Raw genomic sequence first — 14134 nt, 5'->3', positions numbered from 1 at the left:
CTTCCAATTGATGGTGATTCAAGCATAAAATTCCAAAACTTTTATGGAGAAGACTAATTATAAGGGCAATTCTTCTAAGATTTTAGGGCATCTGCCTTGAAACTTTTTTCTTTTTTTTTTTTAAATAGAGATGGGATGTTGCTCAGGCTGGTCTTGAACTCCTGGGCTCAAGCAGTCCTCCTGCCTCTGCCTCCCAAAGTGTTGGGATTACAGGTGTGAGCCACCATGTTTTTTATACTATTCAAATCATGAAGTAAGCCAGCTGTTTGTAATCCACATGAATTATTTTAATAGTTACTTCAAGATACTCCATGGTACTATACAAAATGCATGATCATGAACATTAAAGCTGATGGCAGGAAGAATTTTTGACGTCCACAGACAAAATGAATCCATTTATTTTCACTGATTACTAGTCTTACTACAGAGAATAATACAATACTAAAATGTATCATCCTCAGTAAATTAATCTTCACTTAGAAAATCTGTTACTGATAAAATATAACATTTAGAATTTTCATTTAAAAATACAAATTTTATGAAAATATTAATTTTTAGGATGGGAATTATAAAAGTCAATGCTGAACAAAATTCTACTATTAGATAGTATGTATCTTAAAATATTATGAAAAATATTCTTTATTCTGAAAACAATGTCAGGAAAGAATACCTGAGTTCTCTAAATCCACTAGTTCTAATTTCAGATTGCTGTTTTGGGTAACATTAAGAAAACACATTTACAATTTAACACTGCAGTTACCTGTCAAATAATTAGAATAGAATAAATGTTGCACATACATTAGGTTGAACATTATATATACTTTAAAATAGGGTTCTTTCATTTAATCTTTTGGTGAATTGGACCATAAGTCTTACATTCTAAAACCATCTGGAAACATTTTTCTTGCAGCCCTGAAAATCATTCTGATGCCTTATCAGGAGTTACGACCAAATGACATTAGTATTTTGTGGCCTTAATAGTTTATACAACTTAATATATTTGAAGGTGTGATGAAGTGGCTCCATCTTTCCATTTGTTTATATGGTCTGAAATCACAGTTCTGCAGAGTGGACATGTTTTCTCTCTGTTAAACCATAAGGTAATGCACTCTTCACAAAATATATGCTGTAATGGAATTAAGAATTAGATTTTATACTTGATAATAATTTTAAATCCATCATATTGTAGGGAATGAAAGGGATTCTTTTTTTTTTTGAGATGGAGACTGGAGACTTGCTCTGTCACCCAGGCCGGAGTGCAATGGTGCCATCTCGGCTCACTGCAACCTCCACCCCCCACAGGTTCAAGCGATTCTCCTGCCTCAGCCTCCCAACTTGCCGGGATTACAGGTGCCTGCCACCACCATGCCCAGCTAATTTTTGTATTTTTAGTAGAGACAGGGTTTCACCATGTTGGTCAGGCTGGTCTCGTACTCCTGACCTCAGGTGACTCACCCACGTGGGCCACCCAAAGTGCTGGGATTACAGGTGTGAGCCACTGTGTCCAGCCTGAAAGGGATTTTGAAGAGCACTAATCCCCTCATTTTACAATTGTGAAAATGGAGAACGTATGAGACATTCAAGAAGCAAAGAGCAGTATGATTGGCACTAGTGTTCTGGCTGTACCATCCATTTAACCATAAAAGTTATACTTAGGTGACACCTTTAAGATTAAGTGTGATAACAGCTTAAAGTCTTGGAGTTACTAGTAACTGCCATAAAGTGTAGGAAAGGGCCACAATCCAGTAACAAATGGTGTTGTTCTAAATGGCTAGTATCCAATTATAAAAATAGCCTGTTTTTTAATCACTTTGGTATTCAATCTGCCAGTTAAATTACTTTTCCCTTTTATACACTCCTCTGCATAAAAATTTTCAGAATATAAGGGACAAAGCCAATCCACCAATCCCCGATAATGAATAAATTACTAGTATGTACACTGACTGCTACCTTCCACTAAACACTAGATTTTTTTTTTTTTTGCCTTACAACAAACATAAATGTGACTTTTGCAAGTCACAGAAAAGTGTTGTATTTAGGTTTTTAAATTTAAAAATATAATTACCTGACAGATGAGAAGAACTGGCTTCTGAAATTCAGCTTGACATATTGAACAAATATCATCCACATCTGAACACTGTCTCTTGCTGGCAGCCACTCCATAACTCTATGAAGATAGTAAGTTCTGTTCATCTACAAATTTCCTTCTTTCCTGTTCTCAAATTACATAAGTGATGCTGTACTTCTCAAATCTCCCTGGAACCAGGCATTTGAAAACCTTCCCAAAGGATACAAACATTTCAAAGCTGAACTACATATACAGAACCACCTCTTGAGTGTACCAAGATGAAATCATTAAATAATACATAATAGGATTTTGGAAGATTGTTAGATCTACTAGCTTTCCAAAGGATGACAGTGCTTCAAATTCAACATAACTGGCTTAAGAGACTAGGCAATCTGAAACATAACTATTATAAAATCTATAGCCATGTATTATTTGACCCTGGACTGCCAAATGGAGCTCACTTATTACCTGCAGCAGTGGTTCATAAAATCAATCCAGCCAGAGCTTGGCTGGCTGAATGTAACTCATGTGGAAAGCTTGCTTTAAAAATAGATTCCTCTGTTCCACACAATATTGATTCAGTAGGACCAGACACATTGGGATGTGACCCAGTAATCTATTATTTGAAAGGTCTCCAAGTGACTGCAATATGAAGAAGACTTAGGGACCACTGAAGAGTGTTCTGCCACTAGGTCTAAAAATTATTCCAAATTATAAAAAGCATTTAGTGCTAAACATGAAAAAGTTTTACAGAGAAACTGCAACTGTAAATGTCGCTTGGGTAGAATAACTACTGTGAAAACTAACTGAACAAAAATGCAATTATTTGAATTTTCTTCTCTTCTAATGTCCTAATAACAAGTTTCTCGTCTCTAAGATTTTAACTTCCTCACCAGATTCAGAACTTAGTCATTAACTAGATGTGACGTTAATAACCCTCAGTGAAATTTGGAGAAATCAAAATGTTACAGATGAAACCTGCTTTCTGTAGAAATGATGGGGAAGAGGTAACTAAAGAGATGTAAAAACACCCAAGTTCAGTCACGGTCATGAGGGTAAAACATGACTTAACATATCTGAAGTTACGTAAACTTCTTGTACTAAACGTCTCAGGCTAACAACATCAAAATCAAAGTAAAACTCAAAGGAAAAAGATATTAAAAGTTAGGTCTTTTTGAGACTGGTGATAAAGATTTCAAAACAAGTCAGAATACTGTTAGATGATCTTGGTGTCAATTTCCCTTCAGTAAGGTATCATTTAGCAAAGTACATGTGCAGATAATTATGCTGACAAGCTTTTAAAACATTACTCATCTGGCATCTTGGAGACTCCCTCTCCAGATAGTAACTGCCATTGCCCTGGTAAAGGAGACTTGAACAAATCAAAGTATTGATGACTGATATCCTCTCTATAGTTTGTCTCAGAGAAAGAATATCAGGGTATTTTCTTGAGAGTGTTTCGGCACAAATCTTACAAGACCAATTATAGTAAAATGGTTGATGCTCACATAATCATCAGTTGAACTGACTTGGACAAAGCTGAACTCTCTGAATTTTATTATGTCTTGTCTAGAGAAAGAAGCTTACATAGGATGTAGCAAAGTTTGTTTCTACATTGCTAGCTCTCTCTTAGGGAAAAGATGCCCTGGCCAGTTAGTCTGGTTTACTTTGTACACATAAAACTTTTTTTTTTTTTTTTTTTTTTTTTTTTACAGTATATTACTCTGTTGGCATTCTTTTAAGTCAGTCTCCTTGAGCCCTGGTGAAATGACTGCAAAGTTGAGAATCAAACCCTGAAATCTGGTGACCACATGTAGGTACTGGGAACCTTTCAGGCTACTAAGTAGTAAATTAGGGTTCTCTATGACATCCTTTCACTGCAATTTGCAACATCAATAGAATCACATAATCATATTATAAATGACATCAGAGTCTCAATTAATTGTTAAATTTCATGCCATGAACTTATTTGTGCACATATAATCGAGCAATGGGGAAATTTGCTCCAGTAAGAAAACTGCAAGAGACATGATTTTTGGCAATGAGCTTTCTAAACATACACAATAAATTATAGTCAAAGGATTTTCACAGGTGAATAAGGAGTTAATAGGAACACGCAAAGCCCCCATTTGTGGATTAAAAAAGAGGAACAAAAGTTCATAAGATTTTTAAGGGTTTACAAGCCCTTAAAAATGTCAAATGGATTGAAGGGGCAAGAGACAAGTTCAAATATATAAGCACTCCAACAATTAGCAGGTGGTTGTCAATGTGTGTTTCAAGAATCTGATCATAGAGATAAAATTCCTAAATTATTATAGCCCCAAGTGCCAAAGTACTAGAAAATCATCAAAGTAAAAGAAAAGGATCATCCATTTATGAAATCCATTCTTGTAAAACTGCTGAACTAAAAAAATTTTAGCAATGAAGAATGGTGAAGGTGTTTTTCTTAACTGATAAAAAGTACTTACTGGTTGTGTAAAAAATATTCGTAAAACCTGTCTGAAAGTTCTCAGATGCCCAAAAAATTCCAAAAGCTGAAAAGGGAAGTAAGAGATCATTTATTAATTCAACAGTCCTATCTGCTAAACCCAAAAACCAAAGCTGAAACCCCGTAACATCAAATCCTCATATTAACTTAATGCTCATTATATGTCACAAGTAATCATTTTGTGCTGAATATTTTATTCAATTTATAGATTTGAGCCATCTCAGCAAGCTGAAGTACATTTAAACACCTAGAGTAACAATTTGATCAAGACAAATACAAACAACTATGTCAAAGTCAAAGTAATTTTATCTGATTCACGTTTTTAACATTTAGATTTTATTTTATTACTATTTTTGAGACAGAGTCTCACTCTGTCGCCCAGGCTGGAGTGCAGTGGCATGATTTCAGCTCACTGCAACCTCTGCTTCCCAGGTTCAAGCAATTCTCCTGTCTCAGCCTCCTGAGTAGCTGGGACTGCAGGCGCCCGCCACCATGCCTGGCTAGTTTTTTTTCGTATTTTTAGGAGAGATGAGGTTTCACCATGTTGGCCAGGCTGGTCTTGAACTCCTGACCTCGTGATTCGCCCACCTCGGCCTCCCAAAGTGCTGGGATTACAGGCGTGAGCCACCGCGTCTGGCCAACATTTAGATTTTAAAGTTTCAGAAAGTGATTATTAGGTTGAGGGGCACAGGCATGGAGCGAACAGGGCAAGGTACTCTACTAGTTTAAGAATTATGTGTATGACAGTGTTACTACCGAGGATGGGTATGTTCTATTCCACTTGTTTTCCCTACTTAGATAATCCATGCTATGTGAACGTCTACTCCCCTTCCCTCCAATGAAAACTGAGGACCGCTGGATTAAGATAGTCTATTTCTGTTTCTCCATTTCTAAACAGAAATAGAACCTGCTATTACTTCAAACTAGTGATACAAAGATAAACTATAAAACTGTTAAAGAGGAAAACAGTAGTATATATCAGTAATCATTAATATGAATCATGCAGTGACAAGATTTGTAATGTTACCTACTTTTAGTACGAGGTAGAGTAAAGCCAGCAATATCCCAAGACTCCATCTAGTTACGTTAGCAAACTCCCCATAGCTTATAAGATAGCGAAACCAAACTGGTATGGGAACAAAAGTTCGGTAGTATTGACATAATTCTTCTAAAAGCATGTACCAGTAACCCTAAAAAATAAGAAAACAAATAGATCTACCCAAACTACTTAACTATATAGCACAAACAATACTAGACTAAGAACACTGAGTATATGATACAATAATATAAATAACTATAAAATTAATCTTCATAATGATTATGACTGAACCTCAAGTGGTTCTCACATATTACAGTCACTGAGTGGTCTGCTTTGAAAGAATTTCTAGGCTGGACATGGTGGCTCCCAGCACTTTGGGAGGTCAAGACGGGCAGATCACCTAAGGTCAGGAGTTCGAGACCAGCCTGGCCAACATGGTGAAACCCCGACTCTACTAAAAATACAAAAATTAGCTGGGTGTGGTCGTGGACACCTGTAATCCCAGCTACTCAGGAAGCTGAGGCAGGAGAACTGCATGAACCTGGGAGGTTGCAGTGAGCCAAGATCACACTACTGCACTCCAGCGTGGGCAACGGAGTGAGACTCAGTCTCAAAAAAAAAAAAAAAAAAAAAAAAAAAAAATATATATATATATATATATATATGTAGTGAAAATGTTTTATGTATATTGCAAGTAAAACCTATGTAAGTATGTTTCTGCTGACTATAAAAATTTAAAAGTTTTAATTGCCTATGGGAAACCACTGAATAATTGTATGTAGTCAACTGTCAATTGATAATGCCTTGGAGAACAGAAGTACAAATCTAAATAGTTTCCCATATATGATGTGGGGACTGATTTTTAAATTATTCTGAAGCAAATATAATTCTGATTTTATCCAAATAGGTTAATAATCAGGTTCAAGTGCCTCAACAAATGGTTGCCAAGCTGAAATAATACAGATAATTAAAGCTAGTTAGCAAACTGACAAATTCCAAAAGGAGGATTCATTTAAACAAAGACTAAATAGCATTAATGTGATTTGTTAACATCACTCCAATAAAGCATAAGTTAGTTTCTTACCTTAGATTTAAAAGGCATGATGAAAGAAGGCACCAATAAAATAAGGCATTTTAAGCCCATGAAAAAGAATTTCAGAATGAAGTCTGTAATTCCAACAATCCAAAGTACTTCCCAGAAGCTCAAATGGTCCAAAGTAGGATTTAAAAAAATTAAGCTACCAAAAGAAAAACATCAGAATTTACCAGAGCAACATACAAAGGTAAAGTATTAATAAAGGGTTTTAATTTGCTACAAATATTTTGATATGTAAAAAATATGAATTTGGCAGGATGTCAGAGTTCATAATAATGGAATGGAGGATCATTTTGCTTATTTTAGAGAGACTTTTAGAATGTTTGGATTTTAGATCTTCCCTTTATAGAATAAGGAAAAAGTCTTCAGTTTGTCATAGTTGACACCTTTCTAGCCTGTAAACGAGAAAAACTCATCAATACCAAACATCTGCCATGTTTTTCTTAACCAATTCCAATTAAGATTCCATCTCTTCCTTTCAGTGAATTGCTTGTCAAGATCATCAACTCCCTCTGTATGGCTAAATTTCAAGGTCACTTCTCTTTTTCCGTCTTCCCTCCCTGAATAATTTTCTTTCTAGACTTTTAACACAACACTCTTCTATTTCTCGTATTTCACTGCTGGTTTCTTCTTGGTCTCCTTTGCTGTTTCTCTTCTAATTGTGGTCATGTCCAGTACTGGGCTCTCTGTCTACACTCTCTCTTTCCTGGGTTAGTTTTGTCCAGTCCTGTGGTTTTAAAATATCAACCATATGCTCCTGATACCAAAATTTATAGCCTTAACCTCTACCCTGAGTTCATGACATATTTGGTACCACTTTCTTATCAATTCTACTTAGCCTCTCAAACTTAACATGTTCAAAACAAAATTACTGATTTTTCTCCTCAAAATCAGTTCCTTCCTCAACCCAATGAAATGACACCACCATCCAGCCAGCTGCTTAAACTAAAAACCCAGAGGTCATTCTTGCTTCTCTCCACCCACCTACCCAATCCAGTCCATCTGAGGGATACTGGCTCCACCTCCAAACTATATCCCAGATTTGCCCATCTCTCCAACTCCAGTGAAACAAGGTCTTCTAATATTCTAGTAAAAGCTGAAAATTCACAATACTGCCATTTGACATGGAAACTTATCAGCTACTGTCATTTAGTAAGTGTTCTTACTTTCAGAAACAAAGACCAACAATAACAACCTAATGGTACTTTAAAAATATGGAATATATGGCTGGGCGCGGTGGCTCGCGTGTGTAATCTCAGCACTTTGGGAGGCTGAGGCGGGCGGATCACAAGGTCAGGAGATTGAGACCATCCTGGCCAACATGGTGAAACCCCGTTTCTACTAAAAATACAAAAAATTAGTCAGGCGTGGTGGCAGACGCCTGTAGTTCCAGCTACTCGGGAGGCTGAGGCAGGAGAATGGCGTGAAGCCGGGAGGCAGAGCTTGCAGTGAGGCAAGATCACACCACTGCACTCCAGCCTGGGCAACAGAGCGAGACTGCCGTCTCAAAAAAAAAAAAAAAAATGGAATATATAAACAAAAACTCAGGTATCAAAAAATTAAATATTTATTGAGCATCTGCTATGTGACAAGGCACTGGGGATACAAAATCTGAATAAGTCACTTAAAGCTCTCACTTATGAGGCTGGGCACAGTGGCTCACACCTGTAATCCCAGCACTTTGGGAGGTTGAGGCAGGCGGTTCACGAGGTCAGGAGTTCAAGACAAGTCTGACCAACATGGTGAAACTCCATCTCTACTAAAAATACAAAAATTTGCCAGGCGTGGTGCCAGCTACTCAGGAGGCTTAGACGGGAGAATTGCTTGAACCTGAGAGGCAGAGGTTGCAGTGAGCCAAGATCAAGACACCGCACTCCAGGCTGGGCGACAGAGTGAGACTCCACCTCAAAAAAGCTCTCACTTGGGAAAGGAGACAGTTAAAAACCGAATTGAATTGAATACAATAAGTACTATGTGAAGTAAGATACAAAGTACTATGAAATATATGATTACATTAAAAATGTAATTGTGTATTTGGACCTCTAATTACCTGTAATAAAGTGACTGAGAATGAAAGGTGTAATATAAAAGAACAGAAGATCCTGCTAAGAATACCAGTAACCAAGCACACTGAATCTTTGAGGACCTTTCCTGAAAGATAAACAATTTTATAATGTTACTTTGATTTTGCCAGAATTTTAAATATCATTAAACTGTTTAATGACTATTAACTTAGAATATTTTTCTAAATTAATCTTAATATAGAATATCTGTTAAACTGTACATAATCATCACAGTTACTGTTTTATACAACTTTAGTGACCAAACACAACTCATATATTAAACAAATGTTTAAAATACAAGTTTCTTCACTGTATGAAAAACATTACCTATGTTTCAAAGAAGCCAAGTCTTCTCTCAAAAAAAAAAAAAAAGGAAAATTAAATTAAATTAAAAAAAGAAAAAGAAGCCAGGTCTTCCACAAGCTGACATAAAGGACCCACCCAGGACGAGGGCAGTGGCTCACACCAGTAATCCCAGCACTTTGGGAGGCCTAAGTCAGTGGATCATTTGAGGTTAGGAGTTTGTGACCAGCCTGCCCAACACGGTGAAACCCGTCTCTACTAAAAAAAAAAGTACAAAAGTTAGCCAGGCGCCGTGGCACGTGCCTGTAATCCCAGCTACTCAGGAGGCTAAGGCATGAGAATCGCTTGAACCCAGGAGGTAGAGGTTGCAGTGAGCCAAGATCACGCCACTGCACTCCAGCCTGGGCGACAGAGTGAAACTCTGTCTCAGAAAAAAAAAAAATGGACCCACCCACAAAAGAAAATTTCAAAATGCATTTTAACCTTGATTCACTTGTCAAGGTTTTATATTTAAAAAATTACCAGATTATAAGAATTTAATAAATTAATGTTTTAATCTCACTTCTTTTTTTATATGGGGTCTCGACACATTGCCCAAAACTCCTAAGCGCAAGCATTCTTCCCAACTCAGCCTCCCAAGTAGTAGTAATCTCCCTTTATTTTTTTTTTGAGACAGGGTCTCACTCTTTCACCCAGACTGGAGTGCAGTGGCATGATCACAACTCACTGCAGCCCCAACCACCTGGACTCAGGCAATCCTCCCACCTCAGCCTCCCAGATAGCAGAGATTATAGGCACATACCACCACGCCCAGCTAATTTTTTGTAGAATTGGGGTTTTTTGGCCATGTTGCCCAGGCTGGTCTTCAATTCCTGGGCTCAAGCAATCTGCCCATCTCAGCCTCCCAAAGTGCTGCGATTACAGGCATGAGCCACTGTGCCTTTCCTGTAATCTCACTTTTAAAGTCAAGTTTAATGAAGTTTACTAATTTCAGATCATTAAGATTTCTCTAGTTTGACAGGTTTAACTATAAATTTCCAGGTCAGAATGCATACTTTACACAGGCATAGCCATTTAAAGTTGCTTAAAGGTGAAATTTTAGAAACTCATCCTATTTTTCCCAATGATTTATATGACTAGGGCTCGTGTAACTTATGTTACAGAAAAATTCCTTGGGTTTAGTTTTCTTTTTTTTTTTTTGAGACGGAGTCTTACTCTGTCGCCAGGCTACAGTGGCACGATCTTGGCTCACTGCAACCTCTGCCTCCTGGATTCAAGCAATTCTCCTGCCTCAGCCTCCCAAGTAGGTGGGACTACAGGCAAGCGCCACCACGCCCAGCTAATTTTTGTGTTTTTAGTAGAGATGGGGTTTCACCACATTGGCCAGGCCGTTCTCAAACTTCTGACCTCAGGTGATCATGCCCGCCTGCGCCTCCCAAAATGTTGGGATTACAGGCATGAGCCCCTGCGCCCAGCCTAGGTCTTTTTTTCTTTTTTTGAGACAGAGTCTTGCTGTGTAGCCCAGGCTGAAGTGCAGTGTTGCGATCTCAGCTCACTGAAACCTCCACCTCCCGGGTTCAAGTGATTCTCCTGCCTCAGCCTCCCGAGTAGCTGGGAATACAGGCACATGCCACCATGCCTGGCTAATTTGTTGTATTTTTAGTGGAGACAGGGTTTCAACGTGTTAGCCAGGATGGTCTTGATCTCCTGACCTTGTGATCTGCCCACCTCAGCCTCCCAAAGTGCTGGGATTACAGGTGTGAGCCACCATGCCCAGCCACTAAAAGTTTTTAATGATGATATTACCTAGTATGGTCAAAGTAACTCATACAATATGAAAGGACTTAACAAATCAGATCAAATTGTGTGTTCTAGCTCTTTTAATCCTTTTTACTACTTTTTCTTTAACAGTAACCAATTTTTTTTTCTTACAAAGAAGGTAAAGTGAAGGAATTCAGCATTAGGAGAGGTAATTTATTCCAGGATTTAGATAACAAATTTAATATATCATGGATGTTACAATATATCCCATTACTTCCTATTTCTTTCAAAAGTTATTTCCTATTTCTCTCAAAATTATTTCTCTAAAATCTATGGAGAGAAACAGTTAATAATTTTTTAGTTGCTTGTTATACTTACTCTTAGAAAAACCTGATTTACAATGCTTTTGTTTGCATACATAAAAGTTGTTAGCAGCCCAATTCCAAGAGAAATTCCTGTTAGAAAATAAGTTCCAGTTAATTGAAAGAAAAAAAAATCAAAGAGGATTATATAAACAACATAAATTAAAAACATACACAATAATAAAAGCTAACAGAAAATAAGTAACTGAATGCATTAAGTAGATTACCAATAATGAAAGAAAATTAACTGAATTTAGGAATGAAAACAAGTCAATTATGCCCTACCTGTTATATGCTGCATAACAAGTTTGACACTCAGAATCAAAATATATGGAAGACTTTTTTGCAACCACTTGAAGAGATAGCGGAATTCTGAGAAGGAGCTACTACCATGATCTCCAGATTCTGCGGCAGTATCATCAGGCAGCCTTGCTTCACTGTGGGAGTGACCCCGTAAGCGACTGTGTACGCATCCATGGGCACAGCTATGGACACCTGACCTTGTATTTCTGGAGCCTGTATTTTCTGCACATTCTTTAGGTATAGAGTTTATCTGGATATGAACATCTCCAGAATGAAGACAAGACCCTTCTCCTGTCAATCTTGTGTGGACACACTGAGGGGTTGAAGCATCCTCACTGCTTCCAGTTCCTGGAGGACTGTGCAGTTGGCTACGATTGGCTTGCATGGCCCTTAAATACTTTTTCTCTGACCCAGATGTCTTTGCTTCAGGGCTCTGTCTCCTAAAAAATCAAATAGAAAATACTCTAAGTAAACAGGCAGTTAAATACCGTCAGTATATTCCTCACTGGGTATCCTTTATTCACTACAGGAGTAGCAAATAATCACAGCAGATGAATTTTCAGGTTATTTATCACTGGAGTCCTCCTTTCTCCCTTAATGCCAAGGCTCTGCTGCCCTACACAAATGATCTTTTAGGGAACATTTGCTACCAAAAAAAAGTTGAGCTGCAAATGCTTTCAGTTCCCTAACGTCAGAAGGCATCCGCAAAACAGTCATGAAGTATGAGTGCCCAGCAGATGTTAATAAGCACCAGTCCTCACTGGATACTCTGGTACATTTACTTTGCCCAACTGGAGCAGTTTCATCTCTGATGTAGCTTCTACATCAAAGAAGTTTCATAAGGAAGAGTGGGTCAGTATTTTTTAATGGTTGGAAATGTTAGGAAGAAAAACGACATTAAATCTTAATGCCTTACTATCATCATAGGTAACTAATAATAAACACTGCACTTAGGTGACCTACAAATTACATTTTCTGCTCAAGCAGCTTTCCCAAAGCTCATAAAGTTTCCAATAATTAATAGTGCTACCAAGAATATTACCTCCCCGCGCAAAAGAATGTTACCTAAATACATTTAAAGCATAGATACTGTGGGGAGTCACCATGTAATTGCTAGGTAACTCTTTAGTCTGAATAAGCACAGTTACACAGTCGACCTAATAAAATGCCACCGTCGGTGGTGTATGTATTACGGAGGGAGGGGTGTGAGGAAAGAGGACCCTAGCAGAGAAAGATCTCTCTAACAAATGATCCAGTGTGGACCTCCTGGAACCAGAAGAACAGAGTGGGCATCCCAGCTGACAATACGCAGAGCCTATCCCACGCCGCCGTGCTTTTCCCGTTTGTCTAGGAGGAGGCTAGAGTTCACTTCAGGGAATGTTCTGTGTCATTCTATTTCACTCCCAGGACTGAACAGTGGTGCAGTCACCGTGTCTGGCGGTTTGGGTTTCAGTGCTTTTCACTAAAGGCTTTCACCGAGGCCCCGACGCCACGGGTGTTATTTCGTCAAAACTCTGAAGAGTGACGTTGGACAGCAGGGTTTCAGTGTCTTTTCTATAAATAACATAGAACCCTCCCACTTTCCTTCATGCACAGACAAGAAAGAGGAGAAAAAAGGGAAGAAAAGTCAACACAACTCTTCCGGAATCTCCGAGGGCAGAGTTCTCCACCCACGTCCGAGCCTCGAGTGCCTATTCTCCCCAGAGCCCCCTGCGCCGCGGCCCCTCGCCGCCACCTCCTCTGCCCGCTTCCCCCAGGCCTGACCTCTCATGACCAGAAGCTGACGGAGGTGTCGGGAGCGACAGCAAGAACAGCGGCATACGCCGCCTCCAGCCCTTCAGTCGGAGCCATCAACCGCAAACCCCGCAAGCTCTTCTCTCAGCCCGGCGGCGTCGGCGGCGGCGCCGGCGGCGGCGCGCGCGCTCCCCGGACGTTCTCACGCGCGCGCACCCTGCCCCTGCTCCGCCTCCTAGCCCCGCCCCCGCGCCGCGCCGAGAGGGGAGCTCGCGGCGGCAGGGGGCTGTTGGCTGCGAGAACAAGCGGGTTGCGCAGGAGAAAGACCTGCAGGCCTGGCGCTAAACAATAAGTGGTTGTTACGAGTTATGTATTTGTGTGGCATCCACCACATGCCTCCGAGATCCTGGGCGTTTTGAGGTTAAAAATGTTCAGGCTTCGAGAACCAACCCCTGGAGGAGTGTTAGGGTTTCCGGGCTCGGGTGTCCGCGAGCTTGACGCTTGACCCAGTTGTGTCGTCTGGGCGGTGACGTTTGGTCTGAGCTGAGCTTTCCTCACAATCGTGAAGTTGGTCTGTGAGGATCAGGCCTCGCCAGACAGATGAGAAGCTAGAGGTGCGGAGAGTCTGCGTGGGGTGGAAGTAGAAGTTAGAGTTGAAAAACCTGTCTTGTGTGGGGTATAGAGGACCCTACTGCCCTCAAAATAATTATGTTAATCTAAAACTGTTCTAAAATTAAAAAGTTATTAAGAAAACGAAGTTTAGGTCGGGCGCAGTGGCTCACACCTGTAATCCCCACTACTCGGGAGGCTGAGGCATTGAACCGGGGAGGTGGAGGTTGTAGTGAGCCAAGATCGTGCCACTGCACTCCAGCCTGAGCAAGAGAGTGAGACTCGGTCTCAAAAAAATAAAATAAATA

At 39.5% G+C, this 14134-nt stretch overlaps 1 protein-coding gene across 2 annotated transcripts; it reads right to left on the bottom strand.

Annotated features, from left to right (window-relative positions):
• Positions 1-265: 265 nt before the first annotated feature.
• RNFT1 (ring finger protein, transmembrane 1) lies at positions 266-13377 on the bottom strand. 2 transcript variants are annotated; one of them, XM_001109845.5, is made up of 9 exons: positions 13248-13377; positions 11466-11923; positions 11197-11273; positions 8742-8842; positions 6680-6833; positions 5588-5746; positions 4537-4602; positions 2066-2167; positions 266-1126 (listed from the first exon to the last, which is right to left on the bottom strand). In XM_001109845.5, the coding sequence occupies exons 1-9, from the start codon at positions 13301-13303 to the stop codon at positions 992-994; spliced, it is 1308 nt and encodes a 435-aa protein (XP_001109845.2). In that variant the 5' UTR covers positions 13304-13377; the 3' UTR covers positions 266-991. The 2 variants fall into 2 exon arrangements, with proteins under 2 accessions (XP_001109845.2, XP_028692087.2); XM_028836254.2 differs by having other exon boundaries at positions 11571-11923.
• Positions 13378-14134: the final 757 nt, after the last annotated feature.

Source organism: Macaca mulatta, chromosome 16 (genome assembly GCF_049350105.2).
Source record: "Macaca mulatta isolate MMU2019108-1 chromosome 16, T2T-MMU8v2.0, whole genome shotgun sequence".
Lineage (NCBI taxonomy): Eukaryota > Metazoa > Chordata > Mammalia > Primates > Cercopithecidae > Macaca > Macaca mulatta.
Note: the sequence above shows the minus strand (reverse complement) of the source record. Positions and strands in the feature narration are given on the sequence as shown.